At 44.9% G+C, this 17,029-nt stretch overlaps 1 protein-coding gene across 5 annotated transcripts in view; it reads left to right on the top strand.

Moving 5' to 3' along the window:
- The window catches only part of LOC126163160 (inward rectifier potassium channel 4-like), a 717,192-nt gene that overhangs the window by 358,947 nt on the left and 341,216 nt on the right, over positions 1–17,029 (top strand). For all 5 annotated transcript variants that reach the window (XM_049920096.1, XM_049920094.1, XM_049920098.1 and 2 more), the window contains exon 5: positions 9,271–9,489. In XM_049920096.1, coding sequence (XP_049776053.1) covers positions 9,271–9,489 — 219 coding nt within the window. The remainder of the gene's footprint in view (positions 1–9,270; positions 9,490–17,029) is intronic.

Genomic DNA, 17,029 nt, shown 5'->3' with positions numbered 1-17,029 from the left:
AAGAAGCAATGACAACCCCAGAAGAGGAAGACAAACGACCCGCGTTCCTTCCGTACGTGGGTCCGCTCTTGGCCAAAATTGCACGTCTTCCCGGCCAACACAATACTAAAACCGTTCTCCGCCCACCACCGAAGACGAGGGAGCTCCTAGGTTCCGCCTAAGACCCGCTGAAGGTTAACATGCCAGGAATATACGAGGGCAGTTCAATAAGTAATGCAACACATTTTTTTTCTGAAACAGGGGTTGTTTTATTCAGCATTGAAATACACCAGGTTATTCCCCAATCTTTTAGCTACACAACACTATTTTTCAACGTAATCTCCATTCAATGCTACGGCCTTACGCCACCTTGAAATGAGGGCCTGTATGCCTGCACGGTACCATTCCACTGGTCGATGTCGGAGCCAACATCGTACTGCATCAATAACTTCTTCATCATCCGCGTAGTGCCTCCCACGGATTGCGTCCTTCATTGGGCCAAACATATGGAAATCCGACGGTGCGGGATCGGGGCTGTAGGGTGCATGAGGAAGAACAGTCCACTGAAGTTTTGTGAGTTCTTCTCGGGTGCGAAGACTTGTGTGAGGTCTTGCGTTGTCATGAAGAAGGAGAAGTTCGTTCAGATTTTTGTGCCTACGAACACGCTGAAGTCGTTTCTTCAATTTCTGAAGAGTAGCACGAGTGTGTTCGCACGCTCCGCCATTGCAGGAGTCACAGCTGTGCACGGCCGGCCCGCACGCTGGAGATCAGACAGTCTTGCTTGACCTTGAGGCGATGATGACACACGCTTTGCCCAACGACTCACCGTGCTTTTGTCCACTGCCAGATCACCGTAGACATTCTGCAAGCGCCTATGAATATCTGAGATGCCCTGGTTTTCCGCCAAAAGAAACTCGATCACTGCCCGTTGTTTGCAACGCACATCCGTTGCAGACGCCATTTTAACAGCTCCGTACAGCGCTGCCACCTGTCGGAAGTCAATGAAACTATACGAGACGAAGCGGGAATGTTTGAAAATATTCCACAAGAAATTTCCGGGTTTTTCGACCAAAATTGGCCGAGAAAAAAAAGTGTTGCATTACTGCCCTCATATATCATCGCATATGAATGAGGAAAACAGTACACTGAACAAACTCAGTGTTGTATATCTAAACGCTGTGTGCGAATAGGACACACAGAAAAATCAGCCATAGCAGAACACAGCATAAAGAAAGAACACACCTTCAACTTCGAAAACACGAAGGTGCTGTGCGGAGCATCTGGCTTCTTGGAAAGTATTATCAAAGAATCCCTAGAAATAAGGATTCACGACAACCTGGACAACAGGGATGAAAGATACCAACCAAGCGCAGCGTGGAGCCCTGCGATAGCGGCAATCCGTCTGGAGCGCGCCCGCCAACATCCTCCGCCGCAGACGCGGACAGAATGCCCACACCGAGAACCGAACGCGGCCGCCGGGGTCGGCCGCTACCCCCACCACTGGGCGCCCGCGGCCGGACCACCGCAGCCTACCGAGGACTAGTGGAGGGGGGAGAACGCGCGTATAAAAACACCCCGCTCTCCGCGAATCGCGACACTTCGTCAGAAGATGGGTAGTATGACACTTCCCAAAACGTCGCGATATATCAACGCTACCACCCGGCTGGAGACCCGAGAAACCTTCATTATGCTTGATCATTTCCAACAGACGGGTTCTGAGTCTTGCTGCATGACCTTTTCCTTCCACTTCTCTTTCAAGATTTATTGAGCATGTTCTTGTAGGCTCCACCATCATTATACCAGCGGCGTTCCATATTGATTTGCACTTTATTTTTTCTCATCATTGATGGTGCACGATTTGACTCAGTTGCAAGTATGTAGTACTGTGGTCTAACCATACTGGCAGGACAATCGGTACAAGTGTAATCCCTACACAATACAGCCCATTTTTCTAAACGCTGTCATTACGTGACCGAACGCAATGGCTGGGCATCAAGACAGCGCTGGTCGACGTGGTTTCTATGGAAAGAAGGTGTAAACACTGCAGATATTCACAGTCGATTGGTGGCAGTGTGTAGAGAGTGTGCACCATCACGAAAAGTGCTCCTGCAGCACGACAGCGCACGGCCCCATTCGAGCCGGAATAGCACAGCTGCCATCGCTGAAATCGAGTTCTGTATACAGGGTTATTACAAATGACTGAAGCGATTTCACAGCTCTACAATAACTTTATTATTTGAGATATTTTTACAATGCTTTGCACACACATACAAAAACTCAAAAAGTTTTTTTAGGCATTCACAAATGTTCGATATGTGCCCCTTTAGTGATTCGGGGCGGACATCAAGCCGATAATCAAGTTCCTCCCACACTCGGCGCAGCATGTCCTCATCAACGAGTTCGAAAACATCGTTGATTCGAGCTCGCAGTTCTGGCACGTTTCTTGGTAGAGGAGGTTTTAAACACTGAATCTTTCACATAACCCCACAGAAAGAAATCGCATGGGGTTAAGTCGGGAGAGCGTGGAGGCCATGACATGAATTCTTGATCATGATCTCCACCACGACCGATCCATCGGTTTTCCAATCTCCTGATTAAGAAATGCTTCTGCTTCAGCCTTTTCCATAAGATTTTCCAAACCGTCGGCTGTGGTACGTTTAGCTCCCTGCTTGCTTTATGCGTCGACTTCCGCGGGCTACGCGTGAAACTTGCCCGCACGCGTTCAACCGTTTCTTCGCTCACTGCAGGCCGACCCGTTGATTTCCCCTTACAGAGGCATCCAGAAGCTTTAAACTGCGCATACCATCGCCGAATGGAGTTAGCAGTTGGTGGATCTTTGTTGAACTTCGTCCTGAAGTGTCGTTGCACTGTTATGATTGACTGATGTGAGTGCATTTCAAGCACGACATACGCTTTCTCGGCTGCTGTCGTCAATTTGTCTCACTGCGCTCTCGAGCGCTCTGGCGGCAGAAACCTGAAGTGCGGCTTCAGCCGAACAAAACTTTATGAGTTTTTCTACGTATCTGTAGTGTGTCGTGACCATATGTCAATGAATGGAGCTACAGTGAATTTATGAAATCGCTTCAATCATTTGTAATAGCCCTGTACTTCCTGACACACCATCGTATTCTCTCGACCTGGCCCCTTTGACTTCTATAGGCCCTCCTCGATTCACTTTTCCTGGAGTTTACGCATCCCCTCCAGGACAGCTGTTTGCTGTTCCAGGAGGTTTGCGAAATTATGTGCGCACAGGGGTTCCTTCATAGCCCCGAATAGGTGGTAATCAGAAGGAGCCAAGTCTGAAGAATACGGTGAATGTGACAGTAAGTGCCTCGAACCCTATTGGAGGGATGGCAGCCGTGGGGGCAAGCGTTGTCGTGTTGGAAGAGAACTTTTCGTGACAACGATCGATACCACACTCGTTAGGGGTTGCAGTTATCGACCGCGGTCCACACTAGTATCGCTGAACCCGCGAGTCGAGACTAGGCCCGCCAGCGCCGCTCCGCGCCTCGCAACAAGTCTCTAGCGTGCGCTCGGCCACTCTTGGTCGGGACGTCAAGCGGGAAAGCAGTATAGCCTTCAGCTGATAGGAAGCAACCTCTAACAGGGCGTTTAGTTAAAGTATGGCCAATGTGATGCCGCTATAGCTCTCTCTTTGTAATTATATTCATCGTGACTATAAAGACTCCTGCACCACCAGTTAAGTACAAAAAAATGGTTCAAATGGCTCTTCGCACTATGGGACTTAACTTCTAAGGTCATCAGTCCCCTAGAACTTAGAACTACTTAAACCTAACTAACCCAAGGACATCACACACATCCATGCCCGATGCAGGATTCGAACCTGCGACCGTAGCAGTCGCGCGGTTCCAGACTGTAGCGCCTAGAACCGCTCGGTCACTAAGTACAATATATTATTTTTTACCAACGACTTCCAACTACTTTAGTCGTTGTAGCCCAGACCATGCAGTCAGCTCCTTATCGACTTCGCTGACAAACCTGCTGTATATGCAAAGAAGAGATTTGTATGTTTCTATTTAGCACTGGCCTCCAGTCATTCAAATTCGCGGGGATTCGTTAGTCATCATAACAGCTTTCGCAGCTACTGGATAGTGAAGATCGCTAAATAGAGAAGAATTCTTGCTTCAATTTCGTAATACACTCCTGGAAATTGAAATAAGAACACCGTGAATTCATTGTCCCAGGAAGGGGAAACTTTATTGACACATTCCTGGGGTCAGATACATCACATGATCACACTGACAGAACCATAGGCACATAGACACAGGCAACAGAGCATGCACAGTGTCGGCACTAGTACACTGTATATCCACCTTTCGCAGCAATGCAGGCTGCTATTCTCCCATGGAGACGATCGTAGAGATGCTGGATGTAGTCCTGTGGAACGGCTTGCCATGCCATTTCCACCTGGCGCCTCAGTTGGACCAGCGTTCGTGCTGGACGTGCAGACCGCGTGAGACGACGCTTCATCCAGTCCCAAACATGCTCAATGGGGGACACATCCGGAGATCTTGCTGGCCAGGGTAGTTGACTTACACCTTCTACAGCACGTTGGGTGGCACGGGATACATACGGACGTGCATTGTCCTGTTGTAACAGCAAGTTCCCTTGCCGGTTTAGGAATGGTAGAACGATGGGTTCGATGACGGTTTGGATGTACCGTGCACTATTCAGTGTCCCCTCGACGATCACCAGTGGTGTACGGCCAGTGTAGGAGATCGCTCCCCGCACCATAATGCCGGGTGTTGGCCCTGTGTGCCTCGGTCGTATGCAGTCCTGATTGTGGCGCTCACCTGCACGGCGCCAAACACGCATACGACCATCATTGGCACCAAGGCAGAAGCGACTCTCATCGCTGAAGACGACACGTCTCCATTCGTCCCTCCATTCACGCCTGTCGCGACACCACTGGACGCGGGCTGCACGATGTTGGGGCGTGAGCGGAAGACGGCCTAACGGTGTGCGGGACCGTAGCCCAGCTTCATGGAGACGGTTGCGAATGGTCCTCGCCGATACCCCAGGAGCAACAGTGTCCTTAATTTGCTGGGAAGTGGCGGTGCGGTCCCCTACGGCACTGCGTAGGATCCTACGGTCTTGGCGTGCATCCGTGCGTCGCTGCGGTCCGGTCCCAGGTTGACGGGCACGTGCACCTTCCGCCGACCACTGGCGACAACATCGATGTACTGTGGAGACCTCACGCCCCACGTGTTGAGCAATTCAGCGGTACGTCCACCCGGCCTCCCGCATGCCCACTATACGCCCTCGCTCAAAGTCCGTCAACTGCACATACGGTTCACGTCCACGCTGTCGCGGCATGCTACCAGTGTTAAAGACTGCGAATGATCTCCGTATGCCACGGCAAACAGGCTGACACTGACGGCGGCGGTGCACAAATGCTGCGCAGCTAGCGCCATTCGACGGCCAACACCGCGGTTCCTGGTGTGTCCGCTGTGCCGTGCGTGTGATCATTGCTTGTACAGCCCTCTCGCAGTGTCCGGAGCAAGTATGGTGGGTCTGACACACCGGTGTCAGTGTGTTCTTTTTTCCATTTCCAGGAGTGTAGAAACGTGCCAATAATTCTGCACTGCAGAATAGCAAAACAACTCCAAAAACAGTTACGATTTAAGATGTGGTAGTTTATAGTGGACCTCATTCCAAGTCACGGTAAGTGGGAGCGATTGCCAGGGAATGAGCTGACTGAACCAAAAGTGTTGACCTTCAGGTAATGTGAATGGGCATCGGCATGTGACGCCTCGCAGCAGCCTGGCGCAGCATGAGTGAGCGCATTGCGTTTCCTGTGATCAAACTACGTCATTGCGCAGACGCACACTTCGCGACACGGCGCTTCTGAATCCGAACCCCCTCCCCGCCCTACTTCTGCAGGTGCCGCCGCTCTGAAAATAGCGGACAGACAGCGGCCTCTGTTATCTTGCCAATCAGACAGAGACTGCAGGCCGCACCAGCCGAATCGTCTTGTAACGCTGAAAACGTTTTCAAAAAATGGTTCAAATGGCTCTGAGCACTATGGGACTCAACTGCTGAGGTCATTAGTCCCCTAGAACTTAGAACTAGTTAAACCTAACTAACCTAAGAGCATCACAAACATCCATGCCCGAGGCAGGATTCGAACCTGCGACCGTAGCGGTCTTGCGGTGCCAGACTGCAGCGCCTTTAACCGCACGGAAAACGTTTTCAATGGTCTTTTGGTGCTTAAGTGCATATCAAAGACTGTAGGATATTTATAGCAGTATTAGTATCTAAAAAAAAACCATTTCTGTGAGACTTCTGAGAGGCAAATAGAAAAAAAGATTAGATATCGCATGTGCACTGCTGTCCTGAGAAAGGTATTGGAAGACGTAGGTCGCGATTGTCTTCACCGAACTGTGGGTGATGTCTCAGATGTGTCTGTTACGAGTAGGTTTGTACAATATATTTACATTTGTGTTTTGAAAGAGGATTGCATAAAAAAGGAAGAGAGTGCAGTGGATACGCAGATTCAGAAGTCAGTCTTTTGTTTGATATTTTGCTGTCTTTCATCGCTTCCCATCCCATTGTTCTTTGCGTAATAAACAAAACATCATCGATAGTTATATTTTGTAATCTTTACCTTGCACTAAAATTTTCCCCTCGGCTGTTCCTGCTCATGCCAAATAAACTGTTCCTGTACGACATAGTACATGTTCCACTAAACCATCTTTTTTTTCGTAAAGAGGTTAAGTCAACCTTTCCTGCGAAGAAACAATAAAAGAAGTAAGCATAGGAACAGAACGAACCACCATTCCACATGAAACTCTTCCTGACATGGCATGTTCGAAATGGCTACTGCTAGTACTGATGCATCTATCAGTCCATAGAGGTGTGGATGGGATAATGTACGCCTGGAGTACTATACTGTCTGATCAAAAATGTACGGGCACCCCTATGTAATGCGGATTTGACCAGTAAATGTCACTGGGGACGGAGGCGCAGAGTGTTCTCAGTAGACAGGCAGCAACAGCTTTGCATGCTTGGGAGAGGTCAGTCACTTCTAACGTGGACTAGTTATTGGATGTCACACGAGTAACAAATCCATGAGGGACATTTCGACCCTTCGAAACCTTCCGAAGTCGACAGTTTGTGATACGATTGTGAATTGGAAACGCGAAGGAACAAACCACCGTCAATCTCTGTGGAGGTTGGCTGTATAAAATCGCATGAAACCAGCGGAATAAATCACCCGTGAGTTCCAAAGTGCTACCTGCGCTTCAGCTAGACCAACACTGTGCATAGGGAGATCAAAAGACTGGTGTACGGTGGTCGGGCAGCTCCTCATAAGCCACACATTCCTCTAGTCAGTGCCGGCCGAAGTGGCCGTGCGGTTATAGGCGCTGCAGTCTGGAACCGCGAGGCCGCTACGGTCGCAGGTTCGAATCCTGCCTCGGGCATGGATGTGTGTGATGTCCTTAGGTTAGTTAGATTTAACTAGTTCTAAGTTCTAGGGGACTAATGACCTCAGAAGTTGAGTCCCATAGTGCTCAGAGCCATTTGAACCATTTTGAACCTCTAGTCAGTGGTCAGTGACGCTTGAGGTAGTGTATTATCTTGAGTGATAGTCTGGCAGTCCGATGGAAGGGTTTGGTTCTGGCGAATGTCTAGAGAACGTTACGTGCCATCAGGAGTAGTGCCAATAGTGAAATACGGAGGAGGTGGTTAAGGTAAGGGGGTGTTCCTTGTGGTTACGGTGTGATCCCCTTACTGCGCTCAAGAAAACGCTAAATGCAGAAGTATGTAAACAGTTTTTACACTGTTGTGTTCTGCGTCAGGTGGGCGAATATTTCGAAGAGCCTGACTCATTGTATCAGCATGGCAATTGGTCCTAACATAAAGCAGCACCTGTGAGGCACCAATTTGTGGACAATAACATTCCTGAAATGGACTGGCATGCCCAGACTCCCAACCTGAACCCAGTGGAGCACCTTGGGGACGAGTTCGCTCCAGATCTCGACGTTCAACATCATTGCCTTCTCTAGTTGGGCTTTTGAGGAAGAATGGTCTCCTGTTCCTCCAGACATTCATACACGTCATTGTATGTGTCCTCAGAAGAGATCAAGCCACAATAAAGGTTAAGGGTATATACATCCCATAATGTGTCCACAAATAGGTGTCTCGATACTTTTGATCAGATAGTGCAGATCATTCTGCGGTACGACAAATGAAATGAGAACAGTAAGGAAAATACGCGGTGGAGAGAAACGACCTCATACAGCTACAGCAGGACATGGAAAATAGAATCAAGCAAAATTTACAAATAACCATAGGTGGAAAAGTATCGTGGTGGAGCTAGGCCAATAGTGTAATAGCCAGTCAATGATGAGTGTGCAGAAATTAGTCCAACAAGCGAAAGTGTTCGTGCGAGTCTATCAGCGCGTTTTTTTCTGTCAGAGTTGCTGCGTTTTTATGCTGTGGTTGTTGCCCTTTTGTGCTTCTGTTAGAATAAAAGTTGACTCATTCTGTAGCTTATCAAAAACTAAATCACGTGGCGTATATACTTCATTATTGGTAATACTGCACGTTATAGTAACACATATTGACTATTTTTTGCAGAATGAGATTTTCACTCTGCAGCGGAGTGTGCGCTGATATGAAACTTACTGGCAGATTAAAACTGTGTGCCGGACCGAGACTCGAACTCGGGACCTTTGGTTTTCGCGGGTAAGTGCTCTACCAACTGAGCTACCCAAGCACGACTCACGCCCCGTCTTATCATTTCTTGCAGTGCTGTTTCTAGAGTGCAGTTTATCTTCTTAATAAATTGATGATGTTACGGTAGCTGATTTAATATCGAACCTCTACCCAGAAAACATGTAAAATTCGAGACCAACTTAACCAACTAGGGATAGAAATTTAAAGTTTGCCTAGTTTTGTCGGTTCAACTGAGACAGTTATCTTCAGCCAATTTAAATACTTCGTTAGCATAACAGATATTAACTGACGCAAGATAGTTTCACGCTAGTCGCCGATTGGCTGACAGTCTATCGTCGTTGTTCCAGTCCGGTAAAAGTCCGTCCTGTGGTTATCGCAAAAAATTTTGATCGATTCCACGTTCTCTACCATACCCTGAAGTTGTTATAGAGTTCTTTTTCACCAACCTATATAGACAAATGCTTTGTCTTACGTTCCGTCTTTAGAAGCAATGGCAGGTTGATCAGTTGTATGGTGGTGGTATACGTACGTACATGGTGTACGGGAGGAGCACAGTTTGTTGACGTTTGTGGTAACTGTGTGGTGCAGGCGTGATCGAGTCGACGGGGATGACGACGCAGGCGCGGTCGTCGTACCTGCCCAGCGAGATCCTGTGGGGCCACCGCTTCGAGCCGCTGGTCACCTTCAAGAAGGAGACGGGCGAGTACGAGGTGGACTACAGCCTCTTCAACAACACGTACGAGGTGGAGACGCCGCTGTGCAGCGCCAAGGCGCTCGACGAGCTGCGGCAGGCGCACGGCAAGGCAGGTGGGTCCAGCCTAGCTGACGTAACAACTCCACATCACAAACGGCCGCGGCGCCCTGGTCTCTAGTGACACCTGCTGCGCGAACTCCTAGTTACTACAATTGGCTAAGAAATAAAATTCCGCTTCTCAGGGCATCTCTTCTTGGAGCACTGTAGGATGGTGTGGACCGTGATCCATTCTGCTATTAAGGTTAATCTACTATACCCATATGTGTCAGGTAGCCTTAGCTGTTGTGGAATGTTCGTGTCCTGCGTAGGCGACACCAAATCTTCCTGGACAGAAATAATCCTGGAGCTGGTGTAGTAAAATATTTGAATCCTCGTACATGCTTTTTTTTAGTCATCGGTCTTCTGACTGGATTGATGTGACTGGCCACAGAATCCTCTCCACTACCGACCTTTTCATCTCAGAGTAGCAGTTGCAACCTACGTCCTGAATTATTTGCTGGATGTATTCCAGTCTGTGTCTTATCCCCTCGCATTCGGGAGGACGACGGTTCAATCCCGCGTCCGGCCATCCTGATTTAGGTTTTCCGTGATTTCCCTAAATCGCTTCAGGCAAATGCCGGGATGGATCCTTTGAAAGGGCACGGCCGACTTCCTTCCCCGTCCTTCCCTAATCCGATGAGACCGATGACCTCGCTGTTTGGTCTCTTCCCCCAAACAATCCAATCCAATCCAATCCAATCTCATCCTCTACAGCCCCCTCTAGTAACATGAAAATTGTTCCCTGACGTCTTAACGCATGCCCTATCATCCTGTCCCTTCATCTTGTCTGTACTTTCCACACATTATTGTCCTCGTCGATTCTGCGGAGAGCCTCCTCATTCCTTATCTTATTAGTCCATCTGATTTTCGACCTTCGTCTGTAACACCAGATCTCAAATGCTTCGATTTTCTTCTGTTCCGCTTTTCTAACGGTCCATGTTTCACTATCATACAACGCTGTGCTGGAAATTTCTTCCTCACATTCAGGCCTATGTTTGATTCTAGTAGATTCTTCTTGGCCAGCAATGCATTTTCGGCCTGTGCTAGTTTGCTTTTTATGTCCTCCTTGCTTCGTCCCTGTTGGGTTATTTTGCTGTCTAGACAACAGAATTACCTAACTGCATTTAGTTCGTGATCACCAACTCTGATGATCACTTTCTCACTGTTCTTTTTTCTGCTACTTCTGATTACTTTCGTCTTTCTTCGATTTATCTCAGTCCATATTCCGTATTCATTAGATTGTTCATTCCATTCAACAGAGCCTATACTTCTTCTTCACTCTCACCGAGAATAGCAATGTTGTCAGCGAATCGTATTATTGATATCCTTTCACCTTGAATTTTAATTCCCTTCTTGAACCTTTTTTTCATTTTCGTTATTGCTTCTTCGATGTATAGGCCCAACGTTAGAGGCGAAAGCCTGCATCCCTGTCTTACATCCTTCGTTCTTCGTCTTTCACTCTTATAGTTCCCTCTTGGTTACTGAACATACTGTACATTACCCGTCTTTCCCTACAGCTCACCCAATTTTCTCAATATTTCAAACACCTTGCACACTTTCCCAGGTCGACAGATCCTATGAACGTGTCTTAATTTTTCTTGCTTCTTCTTTTTTTGCTGCATGACCTTACACTAGACTGATAAGAGTAACTGGGTAATACCGTATGTTTTATCTGATAGAATCTTGTCTTATATAATTGCATAATCTGCAAAAAGCCAGAATTCCCAATTAATACTCCCCGCTAAGTAGTTAACGTACAACATCAACAGCAACGGCCCTATTAGTCCCAATTCACGCTTAAGTGGCATGGTGCTGACACTCGATGGGAATGAGGAGCTGTGTCAGGCCACCTGTATATTAACAAATGAGACAATGCACGCAGAGGTAGTGGCGTGGTGGAGAAACATCGCTCCGCGGTCCTCGCCGCGATCTTTTGTAGGCACGAGTGGCGCACCGAAGCGACGCGTGGCGAAGGAGTTAAAGTGGCGCGCTTGTGATTTCATTCATCTGAAGTATCAAAATGCGAAAAGATAAAGAGTTTAACGTAAAGTTTTGTGAAATAATGGAAAACGGTCCTCAGTTATACGACCATAATCGTGCTGAGTATTGCTATCGCAGTATGTAAGACATAGCACGGCAGAGCATCGTTGGAGAACTAAACGAAACAGGCCATCGAGTAAACGGCATTACTAACAGTATTGTGCATAATGATGCATAACTGAATTATTCACACGGACAACGTTATCACTAACAAAAAGCAAATTTTTAGAGATAAAAAAAATTGTGTTATGCTCACCTATTTAGGATTTCTTGCTGCAGGCAGTGTATATGAAGCAAAACCGCTGTTCTAAGTAATTTTGGAACAGAAATTACACAATTTCTTCAATTATCTATGGAAAAATAAGATCATATCAATTTCTTATGTTATCTCTGGAAAAAATAAGATCATTTCTTTTAATATTCCTGGATGAACAACATTTTATCTGGTCAGTTACTAAGTTGTGCTGCTGTGTGCTGTGTTAGTTGTTGTAGAAGTAGGAAGCTTATTTTGAGAAAGTACAACAACACAGACCAAAATACGTTATGTTTATTGCAATACAAATCTTCAGGAGCAGCACCAGGAGATACAGAAAAATTTAAGACTATTCGTGCTGCAACTGTACTAAAGACCTACGGTCAGAATTCCATTTTCTGTCTTCACTCAATGAGTTTTGCCAGACACACGTTGAAATCCGCTATTCACTTACTAGTTTCTCTTAGCAATTCCGTTTCTCATTTGCGACATTGCACGTAAGAGTTTCTTCTTGGCATTTTTAATTCGCAGAAATTTATCAAACAAGATATGGAAAATAGAAATGTTATCTGGCGACAGATTTCATTTCGCAGTACCTATTGGCTTCTTTGCAATATTTTGACAAACCCACTGTGCAGGATGTTGTGACTTTTTCTTCCCCCTCAGTTGTAGCAGGGTACTCAGATGAAATCTGTAGCCAGAATACTCAGTTATTTTGAGTGAGACTCTGTGCAACCCTTGGTCTAGTGTGCTAAGGTCGATGAATCCTCTGGTTCCGCTTTGCAGACAAAGAAACCGTCGTCCTTGGCGCAGGCAACGACTGGAATCCAGTCGCCTGGGTGATGTATGTGGAATGCTCCTTTGTTCCTCTCTACATCTGTATCAAATGGTAGGAAATAACGCCCTGTAAAAATGTTCAAATGTGTGTGAAATCTTATGGGACTTAACTGCTATGGTCATCAGTCCCTAAGCTTACACACTACTTAACCTAATCTATCCTAAGGACAAACGCACACACCCATGCCCGAGGGAGGACTCGAACCTCCGCCGGGACCCGCCACGCAGTAGCGCCCTGTAACTAGAAATTTTTGGTCTACAGCAGTGAAATATTTACAGTCGATTACATTTTGGGAAAGTTTCCTAGTGCTTTGAACAGCTCTCACAAAGTCTTAGATATTTATGCTTCCGTTCAAATGAAAATCATATGAAAAAATAGTAATGATGATCAGAACATTCGAGGTTCGACTTTATGTTACACTAATTTGTTAGAACTCTGCAAATATTTAACATTCTTATAGCTACAACGTTTTGGCTACACGAAGCATGCGGCCTCTTCTTTAAAAAATAGGGGAATTGCAGTTAACAACGTTTTTCACTCACACCGTCAGGCGATAGTTTTCCAGTAACAGGACCATTTCTCCGCGACATTCAGGGTGATCCCGTGATGATGTAACAAATTTCCATGGGTGACGGAGGAGGGTAAATGTATTCATTTTAGGCAAGACATCATTGTCCGGAAACGAACGAGTCGAAATTTGTAAGTGGAAAATCGTTCTAATACCTCTGATAGTAAAATAAATATATTGATTGTAGGGTAGACGACTTTCAGAGGCGGTACTATGGAGCAGAACAAGAAAAAAAAGTCTACTAAACGTGGCTCTAAAATGCACATCTTAAGAGCTATGGGCACTTGTTCAGTACAAGTGATATGTCTCACAGTAACGAAGCTGAACAAGTGTTCTTAACTCTTAAAATGTGCATTTTAGAGACCATGTTTACTGGACATTTTTTCTTGTCTTGGTCCGTATTACCCGCTCCAAAAATGTGAAAACCAAATAGCTTGCTATGGAAGAGATATGTAGAGATGAACAAGGCATTGAAAGCGAATGAAGATCGAAGTTATTTAGTATAAAAATTACATCTGAGAAGAAGAATGGGTTCTTTGATTATAAATGGTACCAATGTGTTTTAATTAAGCCTCAAATTGCCACTGACATTGTTGCCTCCCCCTCACTTATCGACCTTAATGACAGTGAAAAATTAAACCGCGTGTACCTAATGGAAATTTGGGAAAAGCAATCGTCACCAAGGTTAATTTGTCGGTAAAGAGGGAGGAAAGGGTTACATCTAAATGAAAGGAAAAATGCTAATGAAACTGGTGGAAATTAATTTTGAGAAAGGGGTAAAGTTAATAAAGAGAGTAAATGTGTGGCTGTTACGTTAACAATCAACTAGCGGTAATTAGATATTTGAGATTTGGGGGAAATTACGGTCGCCAGTCCTAAGGACAATTATTATAGTAACTGAAAGAAAGATTATTACACATATAATTAGCACTAGAAGCGTGGCAACTGAAGGTTGACAAGTGTAGTGTGAAAACTGAAAGTTTGTCAGAAGTAATAAATTTCGCTACACTCTGACTTAATTTAGCAAAAGAATTAATAAAACAGGAAAATCGAAAGTTAATTTAGTGACTGAAGTTAATAGTAAGCTTTCTTTCTGAAGCACATCGAAATTCAGTAAAATACGGTTAGTCTTGGACTACCTCAACAATCATTTCAAAAGCTACTTGAATCTAAGCAATTTAGAAATAAGGGATTTAACTTTGAACTTGAATTAAATGATTCTGAACAATTAACAGTAGTAAAATTTAGTATGTACCAAGCTAAGCTGCAGTCACAGGTAACTAAAATACGGTAACAAAACTCGCACTCTTAATTTGTGCTTGTGCAATCTAAATACTGTAGCCAGCTATGAATACCTTAACTGAACTTTGAAATTAAAGCAGTGAAATAAAATGATGCGGGCGTTTGAATTTCAACGACACTCGGGTTCATTCCGGAAAAGGAAGGAACCCTGCTTGGTAATGCAACTGGGACAATGAGCAACAAAGGTTCATGCTAAGTTGCTGTAATTTTGCGAGGCAAATGGAACAATTTTAAAAGCTGTGGTCTGCCATACAGTTCTAAAACTTTACGTGCTTCCAGTCTTCCTTGTTGGTTGATTGAAGGTTTGAAGCCGTCGATCGAGGAGGTGGCGACAGTCACTCATTGTCGGCCGTCGCTGTTGCAGAAGCTGGATGTTGGCGCGCCTCCTTCTCGACCCGGTCACCAGACGAAACGGGCTCTTGATGTGCGCCAGCTAATGCTTCCCGTCCGCGACACCATGTCAGAAACTATCATCGCAAGTCGAGCGCAATTACATGCTGCCAAACCCCGAAAGCGCGGCAACTCGCGGGAGCTTCACACAACACACCTGCTCCACTCGCTACTCCAGCCAGACTCCCCCTCTGCCCGCGCTCCACGCGACAGAGTTAACACTACCAAAGATCCTCAACACTTTGGTTCTCCACACGACCTATCGATGTAATCGTTCGATAGCAGTTTTCCCTAGGCAAGACCCAGCGTAAAAATACAAATAATATTTACGAAACAAACCAATTATACATCGACATAAATGCATAAATATATATATATATATATATATATATATATACAAATAGTAAAACAAATACAATATGTAAAGACACAGAAATGTCATATATTCAGGTAACAAAAATAAGGAAAACAAATTTATAGTACAATAGATGGAAATAGGAGGATATGCATTTCCGGCGTTACACGTGCCCCACATTGTCTGAGAATGTTCGTGTAACCTAAACAGACTCAGAAAATGTCCCAAAAAAGAAACAGCGGAAATGCATATGCTCAAAACATCAACAAAATTTAGCATTCGTCTAATTAACCGTAAACCAATTGTTTTAGACGATAATAATTAAGTGGAGACACTCCTAATCTTATTCCACTCTGTCATCTTGCACAAAATAAAACAGGCTGACAACATATTAAAATTCATAGAAAACATAGAAAATGGTTTAGCTATTCTAAAAATCAAAATTCCTTGCAGTATCAAGAAATGGAATACTATTTACAAAATTAATCAGATTACATGGTCACAGATAAAAGGTATATCAAAATACGCAAATTAATAATTAATTACATAGAATACGTATTTTATATAAACTTTCATAATTAGTATTCTCGTCATGAGTGTGCACTTAACGCTAAACAAGAAAATAATATTCAGCTGATCAAAAAAAAACATAAATATTGAAAGCAAAATTCTTTCACATCAGCTGTCCGGAAGAAAAACAACTCCGCCTTCCGTACTCGCAAGTACAAAGAATGCCGACAGCGGCACAAGAGCCGACAGCGGCTCCGCCTCGCCACTATTGTTGCGCCCGCCTGTGCGGCACGCTTGATCTCACTCGCCTGTGTAACGGCATTTCCAGGACGTCCGTTTCACTGAATTCTTTAGGAAAAACTCACTCCCGAGTAATCTCAAGGAGTCCCTCAATACTATCACAGTGGATAACTCAACACTGTCCATCATCACACGCATGTACTAGCCTGAAACTGAAAACAGCGTCTAAGTACATCGGCAATGACTAGTAAAACACACATTCATGAAATCTGACAGCTAGTTACAAAAGCATATTTACATTCCTTAATCTACTGTGACTCAGCTGAAAACTTAAACTAGCAGCTTGGATTTTTAAATTGATTAATATTCAGTAACTCTTAAATAATTTAATCAACATTAATTACTTATTAATTACAACTTCTTTAATGACCTCTAGGTCAGGCAAAAGCATCGCAACATGGCACATCCTTAAATCTTACACTCTATGTTTACATACCCATTCTGTGGTATTAATCAATCCTAGGTAGGTACAATTTCAAGTCTACAATGTTCCGTATACCTAATAGTTTTCCAGAGCTTGGATACTCTAAGCAATATGCATTTGTGTGAGGTATACCAATGACTTTATATGATCCATTATAAACAAACTTAAATTTAGAGATTTCATTGTCTATCTCGCTCGATTTCTCGTGAGCTTTTACAAGTACTAAGTCTCCGATTGCAAACTTAGCAAAACGCGCTTTATCGTCATGACGACGTATGCGAGCATCGGCTTTTAGCTTCATTACTTCTCGCAAACGATCTTTTTTCACACCAATACTAATGTCAATCCGTGGAGGGAATTTGATTATCTCTTCCAATTCACTTTCTACACTTTTGTCAATGCCGAAATTCCTCACGTTACGGCAGTTCAAATTCATTCCTACGTCAATGTCATCCGGCCAGTTAACAATGTGTATAGGCTGGTATTGCCTATGCACACCGTCTCCTGCCTCGTCAAAACCAACTACCATTGTTTTATCTAGTGACATACATGTCAAAGTTTTGCTTTCGCAGTT

This window comes from Schistocerca cancellata, chromosome 2 (assembly GCF_023864275.1).
Source record: "Schistocerca cancellata isolate TAMUIC-IGC-003103 chromosome 2, iqSchCanc2.1, whole genome shotgun sequence".
Lineage (NCBI taxonomy): Eukaryota > Metazoa > Arthropoda > Insecta > Orthoptera > Acrididae > Schistocerca > Schistocerca cancellata.
This window is presented reverse-complemented; position numbering and strand designations above follow the sequence as displayed.